The 17,791-nt window shown below is 44.7% G+C and overlaps 4 protein-coding genes and 1 long non-coding RNA gene across 5 annotated transcripts; all 5 read left to right on the plus strand.

The window, feature by feature from the left end:
• The first annotated feature begins 1,258 nt into the window (after positions 1-1,258).
• On the plus strand, positions 1,259-5,760 carry LOC143429311 (uncharacterized). Its single transcript, XM_076904846.1, has 4 exons — positions 1,259-1,410; positions 4,566-5,102; positions 5,161-5,433; positions 5,505-5,760. The coding sequence occupies exons 2-4, from the start codon at positions 4,566-4,568 to the stop codon at positions 5,589-5,591; spliced, it is 897 nt and encodes a 298-aa protein (XP_076760961.1). The 5' UTR covers positions 1,259-1,410; the 3' UTR covers positions 5,592-5,760.
• A 353-nt stretch (positions 5,761-6,113) lies between these two features.
• LOC143429312 (uncharacterized) lies at positions 6,114-8,099 on the plus strand. Its single transcript, XM_076904848.1, has 5 exons — positions 6,114-6,173; positions 7,005-7,076; positions 7,140-7,226; positions 7,319-7,670; positions 7,793-8,099. Exons 1-5 carry the CDS (start codon positions 6,114-6,116, stop codon positions 8,086-8,088), a joined length of 867 nt encoding a protein of 288 aa, XP_076760963.1. The 3' UTR covers positions 8,089-8,099.
• A 545-nt stretch (positions 8,100-8,644) lies between these two features.
• LOC143429231 (uncharacterized) lies at positions 8,645-9,314 on the plus strand. Its single transcript, XR_013102512.1, has 3 exons — positions 8,645-8,798; positions 8,862-8,928; positions 9,040-9,314. It is a non-coding gene; the product is annotated as an uncharacterized LOC143429231 (long non-coding RNA).
• A 1,848-nt stretch (positions 9,315-11,162) lies between these two features.
• Positions 11,163-13,920, plus strand: LOC143428858 (uncharacterized). Its single transcript, XM_076904082.1, has 7 exons — positions 11,163-11,318; positions 12,296-12,488; positions 12,633-12,943; positions 13,024-13,074; positions 13,147-13,333; positions 13,418-13,638; positions 13,719-13,920. Exons 1-7 carry the CDS (start codon positions 11,223-11,225, stop codon positions 13,773-13,775), a joined length of 1,116 nt encoding a protein of 371 aa, XP_076760197.1. The 5' UTR covers positions 11,163-11,222; the 3' UTR covers positions 13,776-13,920.
• Positions 13,921-16,390: 2,470 nt separating this feature from the next.
• On the plus strand, positions 16,391-17,476 carry LOC143429224 (uncharacterized). The gene is made up of 4 exons (XM_076904731.1): positions 16,391-16,528; positions 16,633-16,741; positions 17,024-17,271; positions 17,345-17,476. The coding sequence occupies exons 1-4, from the start codon at positions 16,457-16,459 to the stop codon at positions 17,408-17,410; spliced, it is 495 nt and encodes a 164-aa protein (XP_076760846.1). The 5' UTR covers positions 16,391-16,456; the 3' UTR covers positions 17,411-17,476.
• The last annotated feature ends 315 nt before the right edge of the window (positions 17,477-17,791 follow it).

The following is a 17,791-nucleotide window of genomic DNA, read 5'->3' on the forward strand; positions in this document are numbered from 1 at the left end:
TCTTGTTAAATTTTTTATGGGTACCGCGAGACGGACTTGAATGGCGCTTGCACGCAGCGATGGTGCTGGCTCCTATCAACTTCCACTTGATCGTGCGTTATCGTGAGGCGTCGAAAATCGTTCCCCAGACTTCCGTGTCCGATGGAAACGTTAATCATGTTCGATCGACGATCAAAAGCGAGCCGCGTTCTTGCTATTTCCTATCGACGAACTGTCTGAATTATGCAATTAATTTTTAAGTTGATAAAACTATGCGGTCGCCACGAAAACGCTTTGTCGAATGGAATGTTCTTTTTTAAAATGACACGAAGAACTACGGAGTCGGAATTACTGGGAGGTAAGAAGCCCAATAGAGCAAGGATGGACGTCTTATCGTGAGATGTGGGTTTAAAAATTGAATGAACTTTCTATCCTACAGAAAAGAGTGCGACGGGAGGTCGACTCCTCTGCGAAAAGATGCAGCATGTGGCCTAGTTCCACATCTCCCAAGACACCGACGAGCAAAGTGCATTGCGACCGATTAATTATCATACCAGGTGTACGCTCCACTTTCCTCCTTCACGGCGGCCACGCGTTTTTTGCAGCCGCGGTAAGAATCTTTTACAAGACAGGCGAAATTACGAAACAGAGAGCGATAAATAACATCGACCATTCATTTATCATGACTCCTATCCGTGCCCCCTTTTTCTCTCTAACAAAGTCGTTAAACCTTTCGTTCGTAATATAACAATGCCCCTTCGTGCCGATTTCTCGTTGAACACGAGTGTTCGCCAGCTTGTCACGCGACAGGCGCTACATATGATTCTAGGCGCCAATTACGATTTTCCAGGCGCCATTCGAAGCCGATTACTAACAATTACGGCTAACAATTATCAATTTCACTACATACGATGCTTAATCAGACTTAATCCTTGTTATATCCAGCTCTCACTACGTTTTCCATTTAGTTCGCGTTCGCTATTCTAAAACGAAGAGCCAGCCGACAACTGGTCGCATTTACATAAGCATCGCTCGTTGCCCAATTTTCCACTCGAGAGGAATGTCGGAGGTGCGTCACGGGAAATTTGTCTACACACGCGCAATTACGTGCTGCTAGAAACGTACGGCGGGACCGAGGGCTGTCTCCGTAGTTTCGTAAATTCGCTCGGACAGCGGGGTAGGTGGGGTCTTTCGTAAAAACGCGGACGACCTTCGGGGCTGATTCAAGGCATCGAGAGTCGGAGAGGCTCATCTCGTTAGTGTCGATTCTGCCGTCCGGCAAGATGCATTTGTTCTTCAGCGGTTTCCCGATACACGTGTCGCTCCTTCGCTGCGCCACGAGGACCGGTCTGTGACGCGAGGCCAGACGGAAGTGCCGCCTGCACCAGCCAGTTTTTCAGCAATCTCGACAGATCCATTGTCTGCGACAAGGTGAGACGGAAATTTTTACGATTCCTCGTCAAATAATTTACAGTCGACAGGGTTGGGACGAGAAATTTTCAGCGACGTGTCGATCGTGAAATTGTCAGCGACGCTATTGTGCTACGAACAAAAATGTTCTTTTCCACGTTTGCCGTAAAAGATAGCGACCAAGCTCCTAGATCGGTATCCAGGTTAGAGGATCTACTTTGACTATTTCATAAGCCATTACGAGACCGTTGCGTAAGCATAGATTTGACCATGTCAGATTATACAACTGGAGAGTCGAAATGTCGCGCGGATGAAACTTTACGTGAGAGAAACAAATTATTTCTGAAATGAAACTCGTCGCGCTGCGCAACAGCGGTGTCGAGGACGAGGTGATCGATACGGAGTCGATGTTTTCTTGCAATCGATGAGGAAAATGTAATTTTTGCCGACACGCAAGTGACACGGCAAACTGCACGCTTGTTTCTTCCGTCCACAGTGCATTCGTGGCTGCTGCGAAAGATATCTGCGTTCAGTTCGTGCCGGCTGTCCCGTAGGTCGCGTATCGATTTCGAATTCAGCTACTCCATCGTTCGCGCGACTCGCTCGAAACCCGATTCTCATGGCCGTTCAGATTTTGCGGGTAATTTTTTCTAAATCGCCATCGAAAAATTAGATTAGTCATTTGCTGCAGGTACCAACGAGATAAGAAGGCGTTGCATAAGGGCTGTCGAACGAGGACGGCCAGGATTGCGCAATAGATATTTGTCCGGGGCAAATAAAAGTGAGCAGACGGTGAAACGGAGTTTTCGTCGAAAGGAACCGATTATCGGCGATTTAACAGCGAGAGATTGCGAATCCTTTCAGCGATCTGAAAATGTGAGTTCTCCTTCGAGACCGTCACGCTTGAAAATTTGAAGTAAACGGAACGCCAGGGTTGCTTTCTAAGGTCATTTCTCTCGATCTCTCACTGAGAACCGCTGGCCATAGGTTGGCACCTATCTTGCGTAACACGCATACATAAATACTTGTACGATCGAGAGAGATTTTAAATGACCATTAAAACGTCCGACGAGACTCAACTTTGAATGAGTCACTAATGGACATGTGAATGTACTTTTTAAACAGAGTTCACATTTTATTAACAAAAACGGAAATGAAGTAGTAATAGTTGAACGTGTTTCACAGCGAAACGTAACAAATAAAAGGCCGCGAGAGAATTAGACCGTGTGAGCAATGAATTTACCGGAAGCGCCGCCGCTCCTACCCACCCTCGACCGAACGGACGATTTTCGAATTGCATCTGATTCACTGCAACGAAACGCAACTATTCCGTAAGAGTGTGTTCGAGGGACGCTCGAAACGATCGAACGAAATTCGAAAAATGCGGAAACTATCATTAGTGCGTTAATTTCCGACGTCGAGTACGCGGAAGTGAATCGCCAGGTGTAATCGGAACGAGGCGCGATTACGATGGCGACCGAGCCATTTGCTACAAGTTTACGTACGATGGAACACGTGGTGGCGAGCGACGAGAGCCAGGAGTGAAAGTGAAAGATGGTGTCCACGTGCGTCGAACAGCAGACTGCGTCCGATCTGCAAGTACCGATTCTACCGAACCCAGCGCAGCACGCTTGCGTTCTAGCTTACCGATCGCTTAAACCTTCGCGCGCGCGAACTTTCGTAACAGCGTTCGAAAAATCGCGGATGACTCGCCGCGTCGCGTCGCGGAGCGAGTCAAAAGTGTCATTGAACGATCGCCAACTCGGAAACTCGAGAGTGTCGTGAGAAAGACGGGCAATCGCGACGATCGTCGCGGTTCGTTACCATTATTCGTTCCGTTGTTCCTGTTGCGTGGGAAGACTCATGCGAGCATTGAAATATCCTCGAGACATTATGTTCGCGAGGCTAATTTGAAGAAATATTCAAGAGCTATCGCCTTGTTAATTGTACCGGGGATTTCCACGACCGGTTTGCCGATTCTTTCGCGCGATCGCGTAATCGACAGAAGCCCCCCGCGATAACTCGCGAGACTTCCGTAGAAAGTCTCTATCGTTTGATTACCGGTTTGACTGCGACGAGGAAACCGACGAACAATGACCAGACTGTGAATCGCTCGCGTCGACGAGTTGCAAAAGATCGATGGTCGAAGGTGAACCCATAAAAATGACCGAAGTAAATGATCGTCCGGGGATTGCTGAAAAACTGGGCGGCCTCGCGTTCGATTTTCGCAAAAGCGCAACGTTCACCGACCGATCTGCTCGTATATCGGTCGAGGAACGCTTTCAAACGACGAGGAGGTACAGTCGATCGTTGTTCGCCATCGAACTAACGACCAAGTCGATCGTTGCGTCACATCCGAAATTCGTTGGTCGATCGTCGTTTCGCAATCGACGAAATATCGCCGCTACCGAATTCCTTGCACGCACCAGTCCGAGGTCGTGTCCATGTCAAAATGGAGCACAACGGACCCTTCGGTGAGTCGAGATCTCGACCGTTGCCGGACAGTCATACCCGACCTGTCTCGAAGGTTACAACCGCTCGCTCGAGACTGCTCGTTTAAATCGGCGAACAGAAGACTCGCGCGTTGTTTCGTCGCATCGATCGGTCTTATCGCGAGTGTTGAGCAGTGCCAGAAGTGAAAGCGCGACAAAGCTGCACGGAGGTTTTTGGAAATTTTTCTCGCCGCTAGGGCAGAAAGTTCGCTCGATTCGGGTCTCGCGCGTCTATGACTCATGAACTATGATCCTGTATCCGCGTCGCGTAGGACGTTCCGCGTTCCTCTAGCCGCGAACTCGCTGTTAGCTAATCAGTACCTTTTAAATCGAATCAGTTCGCAAAAGGAATAGGAATCGCCTCGTTAGCTCGCCGTTTTCCTCATTTTCCTGGCGGCCGCTCGCACCACGCCTACGTGATGGGAATACCGCGAATCGTTATAGGTACGAGTGTCTAACGGCTCGAGCAAACGGTCTAACGCTCTCCTGGCAGTCATCGTATTCTCAGTTTTCCAACTACTTTTCTCTCTCCACGCATGTCCTGTGTACCACGATTCGATCGATTTGGCTCGTGTACCCTCGACGAGTTCGGTGAAGCAAGTACTACGATCTCATTCAAAATCAGTCCGAGTGCGCTTCTTGCGGGTGGCATTTCTGTGATCGATGAAGAGCGTTTGATTGCAGATGCAGCTGACGTCGATCAATTTATTGGCAGCCGGCTTGTCGCTACTGTCCATCGTCGATCCCCTCCACAGTGACCCCCAACGATTCTACTGGGCGAATTACGAACCGTATCCTTCGAGCGATCCTTCGAGTATCCAGAAACCTTTGCCAAGCGTGACGAACGTTCGCCAACCGAATCACTTTCGAACTCCCTCAGCTCCATTGGATTATCCTACGGAAACACTCGAAACGAAATATCCACAGTCAGCTGAACACAGAGACTACCATGACTTTGGACCGAGTAACCACGAGGAGAAGCCAATGGAGCGTGGGGTAAAGTTCAATGATGAGGACGCAGAGGATGACACGAGGGAGCAGGAAATCGAGGGGAAAATGAAAATCCTTGACGACCTGTTGTCCGACGATTTAAGCGAGAAGGATCTGGACAAGAATGGAATCGATGACAAGATCATGTCTGAAGAGTCGAGGAGGGTTGTCAGGGCGGTTCGAAGGTGGAGGCCAGGGTTCTTCTGGACCCTAGCAAGGGTGACATTCGAGGTAAAAATTTGCGCGACTATTGTAAAACAAGTTTCACTGGAATTCTTCTTGATTTCAGATGGTAAACGACACGCGATCTGCGATTAAACAAATCAGTGACATCGTCAACAACAACATAGCGCCAGACTCTGCTACTCAGAGTTCGATGATGAGGGAATCTTTGGTAGCTGCGACGAGCACCGTAGGAAATGCGACTACGACGAACGGGACGGCAACGACAACCACCGAAGCACCCTTCGTCTTGACCAGATCAGGACTGCAAAGAATAATCAGACGAAACGTGCTGGGGCTAGTCAGACTCTTCAACATCGAATGGTCGGAAGCGTGGAACGTAAGACGATTCTTCGAATACCTTCCTGGCACCGTTTCTCGATGTCACTGATCGAACCTCTCGCATTCCAGCAATCGGAGACGAACGTGAGAGAGTTCCAGAGGGACCTAGGGAATCAAGTTGGCATGTATCTTCGAGACAATCCGAACGCGTACTAAAAACCTGCTCAAGACTATCCTACTCTTCACGAGAACTCGTGAACGACTATATTCTCGTAGCTCGTAGCCAAAGACTGAAGCACATATCGCTATTTATGACGTATGTTCGACTAGCAAACCGTGTATAGATCATTTTGTACGATTCGAATTAAAGCAGAATCGAAATCGATTGAACGAGGACTTCGAGTAGACATAGAACCCGATAGATTCTACTGTTAAGCGGATAATAACGTTCGTCCGAGTCTAATTGGTTCTGCGAAAGAGCCAAGGACAGGTAACCATAATTTCGACACGTACGAGGGATCGAAGGCATTTGTAACAGGTCTGGTTGCGACAGTTTTAAAAATCGTCTGATATTTACGTAACGCGATCCCGCGTATCCCACGCGCTGCTCGTGTACAGGTAATCAGTGGGAGGTCAGTAAGGATCAGACGTAAATTCGAGAAGCGGGAACCGGTGTAAGTAGAAAGCATGGATTCGATTGGTCGACGAGTGATACGACACCTCTGGCTTCGCCCTTATATGTGGATCACCCAGGTGAATCGTCAAGAGCAGGTTCAGTGCTCACCTATGGATCGCGTAGTATAAATCCAACATTTTGTTTATCGATCGTTTTTTGCTTCTAATGTCTTTTGGTAAGTATGGTAAACGCTGTTGCATCCGGTGATTCGTGAGCAGGTTTCACTTTCGTGCGAGTAATCCACCTACGGCAGTGCACGTACGTAAAAGCAACAGGATCGTACTGGGAGAGAAGATGAAGTAGGGGCTCAATCGTGTATGAGAAGATTACGTGGAATAGAAAGGACCAACGGTCAGACTGTGATTGGCTGATGCTCCGCGTGGGATCTTCCAGCCACCCTTATAGATCGGAGGATCGTCGACCCGTCTTGCAGTTTGTCGGTCACGAGAAACGTTCGAGTATTGCGTGGAGAACTCGAAGGAATGTTTCGAACGGGTTACATTGTTTTCACCGCTGTCATCAGCGTGGTAGCTTCGGAAGTAGTAAGTGTTTAACGCACGCTTAGATTTATATTCTTAGGACAGTGAATTAGTTGATTAGAAAGAGAAGGAATGTTGGTTGATAAAATTTGGAAATTTCGAACGCGACGCTGGTGCAAATAAAAGTACAGAAGACAACGACGATCGTTCGAAAGTCACGCGTTAACCTAACGATCGCCGCGCAGAAAAATCATTTGGCGCTCTTTATACGTAGAAAAGTGAAAGCTGTGGAGAAGCGTAGACATGATAATCGTTGAAAAGCAACGCTACGTAACGTCTTGTGCGAGCGTCCCCACCCGCATTCGCAAATTCGCTATCGCGTTCCCCATATACGGGACAAGTTTATTATCGCACTTTGCATTTACGACCACGTCGATATCGAAAGGCAGGTTAACGTATAATTTTTTATTTCAGGTGATTCTCGATCGAATAAAACGGCAGGACATCCCGGAACAGAACGGTCGTGTGATAGATAGCATCTTCAACGTGAGTACTTAATCTTCCCTCGTCCCCTGAAAGGTATAATTGAAATTCAATTTAACATTTCAGATACCCATCACGGCGATCAAGCAAACAGCAGCTGCAGCGCAGTCGTTCAGTCCAGAAAGTTCCCAGGCCATCGACAGCATTTTCAACGTACTGAAACACCAGCATATATCGTTCTATTAATTTTTATATCTTTATTCATCTGCAAACCTTCAACTCTCTCTCTCTTTTTTTACCCCTAGATCCCTGTATCAACTTTGGAGGCCGTTGGCAACCTCGTCAAGGCAACGTCTGGTCAGAGACGGCAAAATGCCGATGAGCTGCAACGAATACGACAAGAGAGGAGGACCAGGGTGATAGCACAGAGGGAACAACAGAGGCTGCAAAGGGAGCAACATCAGCAGGAACGTTTGAAACGACAGCAGATGAAGAGGACGATCAAGATTAATAACAAAGATCCGTTTGGTTTGAACAGTTTGTCCGTTCTCGTTGGCAATCATGGCGTTTTAGGTAGCATTCAGGGTGTGCTAGGTGGTCATGGCGGGCACGGAGGACACGGAGGACACGGAGGTCATGGTGGTGCTGGAAATCATGGTAGTTCTGGAAATCATGGTGGTCCTGGAAATCATGGTACACGCCTCGTTTGTTTCTAAGTAATTGTTGTCAGGCAACGACACAAAGAATAGAAGTTCTTGCAAAAGCAAAATGTTTTACAGGCAGTCATGGCGGACAAGGAAGCACAGGTGGTTACGAAGTTCACGAGAATATAGAGGAAGATACGAACTACTCCTGGCACGGAATCACCGCTGGAATTGGAACGTTCTCCGGTTCTCGACCAACCAACACCAAAGTTACCATACAGAACAAGATCGCACCCAAGTATCATTACAATAGCCAGCAAGTACAGAACAAAATTGCACCGAACGAGGAAAACAGATTGGAGTACGAAGATGAACCGCCACTGGAGAACAAGATTGCACCGAAAAGCAACAGGATATCCTTTCGATCGTAAGAAAATATCAAAATGGACGACAGAAATAAAACGAACTGAATTGTTCGCCTTTTAGTACGCGCTTCTCGTGTTTGAACAAAAGATAATAGTGGATAGTAGGACAAGCATGATATTAGTATCATATGAGGGCAAGTTTGACGTAGTATTTAATAGCGCAATGATTGTCTGCCACTTATACAGATAAGAACGACGTAGTGCGCGATTGTGGCATCCCAAAAACAATTTCGATCATTACCGAGGCGAAACAATAATTAACGAATGACTTCTGTACATTTATATCGTTTACTAAAATAAACCTTCCAAAACATAGGTATTCTTACTCCAATTATTATATTCGTACACTCTGCATCTATTTTTAACAGCAATTATTATATTCGTGTTGTGCAACACGCGACGTTCGCAGCAGGAAGTGCAGGAAACGAAATCGTTGTTTTGAAATATCGACGAAAACGCAGAGAAGTCGAGCATATTATTTCCTTGTCCTGCACTTATGATTAAATGTCGAACGTTTTACCGTAAATGGACTGATAAACGTATGTATAAATATCATAAGCTGGCAGAAAAAATAAGCAGAGCGACGAACGAAAAATAAAACTCTAGCGTCTCGTTATACTTGAAGCAAACAAAACCACGCAAGTATGAAAGGAACAGCATTCGTATTGCTTTTAATACTAGCCGGAGCATTAGCCTTTCCAAAAAGCAACACGGAGGTAGGATATTCCAGAATATTTTCTTAAATATTGTATTTACTATTAAACATTTCGATTCTGTAGGAAGGAAACGACGAGCGGTATTCCACGGTCATACATACCATCGAATTAGTCGAAGTAACCACGCCAGGTAATCGTTGAGAACTTTAAGAGTGCTATGTCCGTCAAGATTTAAGAATAGCGTGCGCAGAATATGCAACGACGAGGATAACGAGTGATAATAAAGCTTTAAACTTACCAGTTGCGGTAGTGGAGACAACCCCTGAAGATGGAGAAAAGAACGACGACGAAGACAGCCGAAGCACTTCTCTGGAACAGGTTCTAACAAAAGTGCGTCGAGAGATAGAGCGCGTAGGTACCGTGTGACGACTGCTTCTACCACCGCACGCGACCACCCTCTGCGACAGACTGAGGTCGACTGAAGGTACCACTATGCACGATTACACCGGACAGTTGTTCTGAGTTTTGTACATCTCATCGATTCTTAGTATCTGAATAAAGATAACGCTTCGCATTATGTAAATAGACAACCAAATCAATACCGCAAAGTTTCTGGGGATAAACGTCACGCTCGCGGTATTGTTACGCGGAATCGATAGAGCGAATGGGAATAGTTTAATTTAACGAGCGAACTTTGAAATCGCGTTTGTCTGCAGTTTTACGGTCATTATAATGCGCATTCCGAATTGAGTGAAAAATAATCGCGCAGAACATTTTCTACGGACTGTGTGTAACGCTTTTAACAGTACTGCGTTTATTAAGTAACAGAACGTACGATTTTTAGAGATCGAGTGTAAAGTTCGTTTCTCTTCTTTGTCTGGAATCATCGTTCCATTACGACCCTCGAACCTCGGAGTCACGTATGTACCACGAAAAATGTCCGTGGCTTCGGGTGGGGCGATTAAAATGCGCATTGAGTAGGCCTCGTGATACGGAAAACATTAGTATTGTTGGAATGTAACGACTTCGATGAATATCGAAAAGGGGCAACGATAAGCACGCGTAGTTGCGTCGAATAGCGAAAGAAGAACTTCTTTTGTCTTCCCCCGTAGACTTAATATTTCCCTCTACTCAGGATAGAAGTCGAGTATCGAAACTAACGATAGCGAATCTTGATAACAAATGTGAACTCGTTTCGACGAGAAATCGCGTGACGGTCTATGCTCATTCTACACGCGCGTATATACTTGAGACGTCACGACGGATGATAATTAGTTCATGATAGATTGTTATATTATTCCGTGGTTACGCCTGAACGGAGCATGGAAAACGCAGCGTACGCAAGGCTGAATGATTCACATGCATGGACTCGTTAACGATCTACCGGTCTGGGAGAACAACAAAGAATGTTTCCTGATTTTGTAGCTCTTGCAATACGCTACGCGTAAATGCAGGCGCTTCTTGCTTTTTACTGTTCCACGTACGTACGATACATTAATATCCTAACGGTTAACGTTAATGATATTCACGAGATTGAAATAAAAAATTGGGATATTAACGGGACTTTAAAAGCCATCGTGACTAGCGAAGAGGATCCTGGATCATAAAAAACTGTTGTTCCAACAATCGAATATTTTCGAAAGACCATTCGACAGCGATGGAATGAATAGCAGAAACTAAAGCACACGTAACCCGCAGACGACCGGTTAAACTTTGCTCGAAGAAATTAACATTCGACTGATTTCCATCCTCTTTTTACCGCATCGATGACGATCGCGTGGTCAGTCCAATTTGACAAAAAGTCGTTGTTAATCACACCGTGATTCAATCGCTGTTCCGTGTCCACTTTTTGCGTCGACGATCCTGAAATGTATTCCAATATCATTTCCCAGAATTCGTGATAAAAATTCGCGCATCGAGATTACCATAGGAAATTTAAAGCCCCCATGGATGCACTGTACATTTAAGACACGAGATCCTGAACAAATCGACGAGGATAAGGCGTTCGTGCCGCGTTTGCATTACATTCCAGCGACCAGCTCGACTAGTTCCATTTCGAAGGTTTAATTTCTTTCACCATCACCCACAGCGCAGCCTTCTCAAGGTTCACGCAGAGATGAAACAATTACTGCAACCCGTTCAACCTGTTATTTTACTTCCAAGAGTAAACACTCTGAAATCTAAGGGAATCGAACGAATCGTACCATCGACGATAGCTGTACGAAGACTGGAAATCAGTTCTGTCAACTGTCCACTGTTCCTCCGCGTTCATCACGGCCTTGACCCCAGCAATAATAGCATATTCGGAGAACAATAGTCGTTTACGATGGACTGTTAGTCACGCAGCGTCCAACGACTGCCGCTCTACGTCGATGCCTCATCCCTTCCCGAGGAGAAGGTAGACCCGAGATGCCTTCGAGGTCTTTTTAGAAATCGGTAGTAAATGCGTCGAGCACACGGTGCCGCGGCTCAGTCGAGAGAAAGATGCTGCGCCGCGAAGTTGCTGCTGTCCTCGCGTTCTCTGCACTCTCTCTGGCCAATGCGATGCCGCAGGATGGCGACAAACAGGATTCGTCCAGGGTAAGCACCACGATCGGTTCTAAAAATCTGTTCCCTCGCACGATTCCTTTTTCGCGACGACGTGAGACAGCGATTTATCGAATTTTACGTGTCACTGTGTTATAAATTTTTATGGCACGCAAACGGAAGTGTTGATCGACGAGCTTAAACGATCGTCCGCGTGTTTGCGATCTTCGAAACATTGTTTCCATGTTGCTTGGACACTTGTTTCGCTGAATGCACGCGTAGCTTCTTTCGATTTATATCGTCTAACTTTCTAACTTTTCCTAACGCGTGACGCAAGTATAACATCGAATGGAATGTTTCTTATTGCTGTTGATCGTCGCGAACGGGAAGGAATATGCGGCATCGAACGAAATGTCAATGCAAATTTTGTTAAAGAAAGGATCGACGTAGAATGTTATTAGGTAACCAACGGGCGTAACAACCACCGGAGAAAGGATCGCGGAAGCGTGCTAATGCGTTAGTTATTTCCGATGATTATGTAGTCGTTCGAAAACGATTAAAATTAATCTATACGAGCGAATGACGATTAGACTTTGAATTTCAATTATGTACGCCCTCTGACCTTTAATAGTAACTGTTTACGTCTACGTATCATTTACGGTTTCATAAAAAAGTGATGAACGTTTCTAAGTCCATGTAAATTTTCCAACAAGTCTCTCGAACCGCGACAACTTTGTCCTGGTATAACAACTTTTCCCTTTCTTGTCGCGACACCTGCTAAACGCTTCTGTCTATTTAAACTATTCCGCTAATCGAAACAATTCACACTTTTGACACTATTGTTTAAACAGCGACTGCCACACCGCACGCAAACAACTGTCCACCGGAAAGTTATTCTCAAACGCTTGTTTAACAGTTATTTCCAACATCAGTTTCGAGTAACTGAAACCTGGCCGCTAATTAACCAACGGCGTCGTACTCAGCGCAGAAATAAAATAAAAATAAAAGTGATTACTTCGATCTGTTCGCAGCTACCACTCTTCCAGTTCACCAACGACGGTGTCAGATTCAATTTCGGTGGCTACCACGCGCAAGCTGGATTGGGCGGCCTTCTGAGCGGGTCGCGAACAGGGGGTGGACTTCACGCGAGCGCTGGGACACCCTGGGGTGCCAATGCAGCCGCTGGTTTGGGTGGCTCGCTCGGCGGTGACGACGCAACTGCTGGTTAGCTTATAATTCAATCCTGTCACCGCGGTTTTTTCTCCCCGTCAGCAAGTTGTAACTCGTGTTTTCCTTCAGCCGTTTGATTTAATCCTTGTCTTCGTCCACTGAAATATTAAACGTCTGCGTGTCGAATCGATTCTACAGGCGGAGGCCTTTACGCGAGAGCTGGTCTCGGAAACGGAAGGCACGAAGCCGGGGCTGGATTGGGTGGTCTGTTAGACGGAAGCGGAAGATCGTTGTCCCCGCTCAGAGGAGGACTCTATGCCGGTGCAACCACTGGAAATCGTGGCATTGGTATCATGGCCGGAAGACCACTGACTGGCCCAAGTGCAAGCGGTGGTAATAACGAGGGGAGTAACCAACAGAGTGGACAAGGAAGCGACGCGGGCAAATCAGGCGGAGGTCGCTCGAACATCCAAGTAATTTCACGCTCAGGGAAGAAGCAAGACAAAGAGGTCCGTTGAATTATCAATTAGCGTATAGATAGTAACACGATGTTTTAATGAGAAAGACTTTCAAAGGTAAATATTTGCAGGTAACATCCGTGGAAGACGTCGCGTCAAAGGATCTACCTGCGGGCAAAGAGGTAAGACACGGTCGAATTTGTTAACTTTCAACTCTTAACGATTTGTCATCTGTGTACACACGATTTCGTCAGATCCGCGAAGTACATTCTTCTCAATCGGCACCTTTGGCAAGTTCTGAAGTATCCGGTGGTTTATCGGCGAATGCTGCTCCTGAAGTGCCGTCGTTACAGTCGATAGGGAAGGTGAAGTTATTCGGCGACACGATCGAGCCAGCTCCTCTTGTACCTCCTCTGCCCAACGAAGCGGACGACGCTTACGGTGAGAATGGATCCATTCGATGGGTGAATGGGTCGGTTGTAATGTTTCGTTGCACGTTTTGACCGGTTGACGTTTGTTTAACAGGCTATCGAAGGGTGAGGATCTTTCGTCCTAAGAAAAGATTTTGGTCACCGAGAAAACAGGTGATCATCGATTACGTACCTCCTGTAGAAGCTGAAGAGGTCGTCAAGTCCAATATTCAGAAACGTCAGACAAATACTCGCGTGGACATTGTGCCTGGCCCGGGAAACCGTGTGCCAATACGGGTACCCAATGGCGACGGTTTCTTCGACGATATATTCAAGGTAAAGAGAGCGATAGAATTCCTGATTCGATCCTGATCCTTTCGAAAACTCGTTCACTCAAGTAATTTCCATTTTCGCAGATACCGATATCAACGCTCGGCGCAGTCAATGAATTTTTGAACAACAACGCCGGCTGACCAAACGCTCGCCAACCTTCCTTTTGAATATTTATCACTTACTTGTAATAGATTAGCTGTACCGCGAGCAATTAGGTACCAAGGAAGACGGAGATAATTAAGAATGTATGGAGTTCTCGGAAAATTTTGTAATAAAACTGTTATAAAACCAGTTCTCCCCTATTCGTTCCCAATCTGATTCGCGTATTTCCTTTCGGCGCGTGGATTCTATTAGAAATGTCCTTCGGGGAACCGCACAAGCAATTTTCGACGGTGGTCTTGACTTTTAACAAATTAGGACGAATAATTTTTTGCAAATTGTCCAGATAGGTATTCAAATGCGAACGCTTCTAGTACAAAAACAACTGAAAGCAACTGAAAGAAACACCTCAATTGCAACCTGTTCCCTTCATTCGCGTGAACGAAGTTAAAGGAAAAGCATTGCTGAAACTAGACGCGATTGCCATGAGGTTACCGGTACTTTTGTTCATCTTCGTCCTGATAGCAGCGTGCGCTCCAAGTTTGGCGGTAAAACTGTATTCTAAAACGCAAATATCCACGGGAAAATTACCAAGTCCTCGTTGAACGATCTTGACGTTTCTTTTTGTCTTTCAGAAGAGTGAATCTGACCTGCAATTATCTACTACGCTCACAGCAAGCGTTGCGCGTGCCATACAGAAGCGAGCAGCATTTGGTAACGTTATCGTTCGATCAAATCAATATCAGATAAATAAAAAAAAAAGGAATACCCGTTTAAAGAAACTAGCAAGTTTTCTCTCGAGTAGACGCGCGAAGGCGGTGCAAAATTGAATTCACTTTATTAACGTTAATTTACTTTTGATTAGGATTGGACGACAGTAAAGTGGACCAGTTTGCAAACTTGTTGCAGCAGTTACGCCAAATTCCAGGCGCAGATCAAAATAGCGTACTTGATAAAGCCAACCACGATTTTGATGATGTAATCAGTAACTATTTACCCAGCAATCTTGCGCCTGTGATATACAAGATACCGATAATAAACATCGCTGCGCGGTTCATAGAGACCGCAGGAGGCGTAAGTTCTCGTTGAGCTACTTCTCCTGAAAATCGCGATCGTCATTATTGTAATTAACCACCTTCCCATATTTCAGGTTCCATCTCTAATAACCGTCACAGTGCTTAGATTGGTGACAGGTGTATTGAAAATTTTAGTATCGTAAGTTCTCCGTCGAGTCTCCACAGAAGGAACCGGACCACCCTACAAGCTTGATGATGCGTACTATAAAAAACTTATATAAAAAGAATATGTAAAATAAAATTTGTCCTGCAAATACTTGACAGTTCATTTTATTATTTACGTTATTCGATTCCCGATTCGCAAAGTATAGTAATTATCTGGTAGACATCTCGTTAAGTTTTCAAAGTATCGATTTCTACTCAATAATACCAGTCCCCCTAAAGTCGAGACACTGGCCATGTATGTATTTAAAAATGACAGGCAAGCAATCATGCAGACAATGTCTGCATCATGTATCGGTTATCATTATGTATGCTAATTACTGTTCAGTCGATGGCGTACTCAGAGTGAACGAGATAATAAAATCTATTTATAGTTCGATTTTCAAATCGACACGTGCCGAATTTCATTTTTCATTAATTCCGGTAATTTAATTAATTTAGGTAATTGTGTGCAAGAGTGACGCGAATCGCATCTTTCATTTTCAATCTGAAATACTAGATGATATTATATATTTCTGCTTTGCAATTTTCTTCTTTTTTGTTTTTTGTTACAAGGAGAATATTTTTCGTTAAATTAGCGATAAGGATTTGATAAGAATAATGCAAACATACTATGTTACTTATAACGACAAGGGGAAACCTCTCTGTTCTTTTGACAACCATCTGTACATCAAATAAGTAAACTAAATAATGATATGGAATAATAGTAGTATTTATGTCGATATTTGTAGTAGTAGTGTCGAAGATAACAGATCGCAATAAATCATATACCTCTGTACGGAACTGCGTCTTTTGGCCTTGCGAAACATTCAATTTTCGTTCGGTTAATTACCTTCCTGTTCATGGATATTGATAGTAATGCTAATCGTAGCTAATCATTTGTTAAACAGTATTTTCAGTTATCTTTGCTGTCTAATTACGATATTAAATATAACATTAGTCATACCACGAACTTACAATTGGCAACCCTCTTTCAGGCAACCCTTAACCTTTATCTTTCTGATGCGATGCGTTAACGATGATAAGGATAGCTGCCAAATTTCAGAGCAGGCATAATCAATTCGCTGCTACTTATCTTCTACAGAAATTCGTATCGATTCGAAACCATCGGTTATTTTTAAAATGGTACACACATTTTTTTTAATTTATGCATTTTTCGTATTTAAAATAAACTACGCAATTTGTCATATTATGTTACACAACGTTCGATGCACGAGGACGTTGCAATTTGTCAGGAAACACACGGAACAAAATGATATCACTGACGCTTAACCATATTTAAGCGTTATTAAAACTATCGAACATAATGGACAAGCAATTCGGATTGTTATTAAGTAGTTACAGCTAAACGATTATTTTGTTATAAACTGCTCTCGGATCATTTAAATACGGACAGCTCGGCTACAATAGTTACCAGAGCTGAGAACGGAAGACAGGACACTCTTTTTTGCGCTAGGACAAAACTTGTGTAGAACTCGATCAAGATGAAGTCGACGGCGTTCTTGTTACTCTTCTTGCTGGTAGGAGCTCTGGCCATATCGAAAAGGAGCGACGACGTAAGATTTATTTCGACGGATAATTCCTCGAGACGTTTACCCTATATTCTTCTAAATGTTCATTTTTATGGACTTGTTCTTACTATTTATTATCGATCCGTTAGGACAACGGCAATCAGAGTACAGTAACAGCTTCAATAACAACTCGTGGACGAATTGGAACAACAACTAGCAGTGAACTTTCAAAAGAATGTGCCGAAAGTTCTACAGATGGTAAGTTACTCTCTTTTTTTTCTCGATAAGTGAATATTGTCTATAAAAACCGACGAGAACAATTAATCACGTTACTTTCCTACGAGGCAATATTCTCTAAATATTTAACCGAACCATATTTGGCTCTGACATCTCGATGTCCGTGCTCTCTTCAATAGAATTATTTTCTAATTCCGCGTATTCGATCTCGAACCTCGTCCCTTCATCTAACTATCACATCGATTCGAATATTTTAATTTACAACAATAGACGTTTCATCGAACTTGTATTATTCTCCACCAGTATTGATTCAACTGGCTGAGACGCTCGGAACCGCGATAAATCTGCTCTTGAAGCCAATTGTACAGCTACTGGGATTCAGCAGCGTAAGAGAACTGCTTGTCTTCCTCGTAAACGTTGTCACGGACCTACTGGACGCGGTTGTTAAAATCTCAGCATCAACTCTGTTAACCTCAGACAATCCTCAGCAAGTTGTACAAGCATATCCCTCGCTTGTTACGCTGATTGGACTTCTGGTAAACGTTTTGCGGGTGAGTATCGTTTCATCGGATGGTCTCGTTAAACGATAATCCTCGCTACAGTCCTTCATTTCATGTGTTTCAGATCCCACTTGGCCTGGTCGGTACTCTGCTTGCAGTTGTCTTAGCCCTGCTTTCAGCATTATTGTAGATCCGCCGATAACCCGTCCAATACATTCGATTATATAGTGTAAGTTACATCGTCACAAAAATATACATGTATATTTATAAAAATAAACCTGTTTTGCAAGCGTGAGCGCTCGTTTTCTTCATCTACCATTTTCTTTCGCGTAGCGCCAGTGACAGATATAACTTGCGGCAGTTCAACCCTCTGCGCGACCCTATAAAGAGACTGAAACTAATTGATCGTTGACAGGTGTCCAAAAAAAAAACGGTCCACCGTTCGAGGTGATACCCGAGCGATCGATGTACCTACACCGTTGCTAGCGTCGCGAAGCAAATCGAAAGAGAAAGTAAAGGCATGTCGCAAGACCATAGGCTAACTTTATAACGGGGCACAATGAAATCTCTT

This window comes from Xylocopa sonorina, chromosome 11 (genome assembly GCF_050948175.1).
Source record: "Xylocopa sonorina isolate GNS202 chromosome 11, iyXylSono1_principal, whole genome shotgun sequence".
Taxonomy (NCBI): domain Eukaryota; kingdom Metazoa; phylum Arthropoda; class Insecta; order Hymenoptera; family Apidae; genus Xylocopa; species Xylocopa sonorina.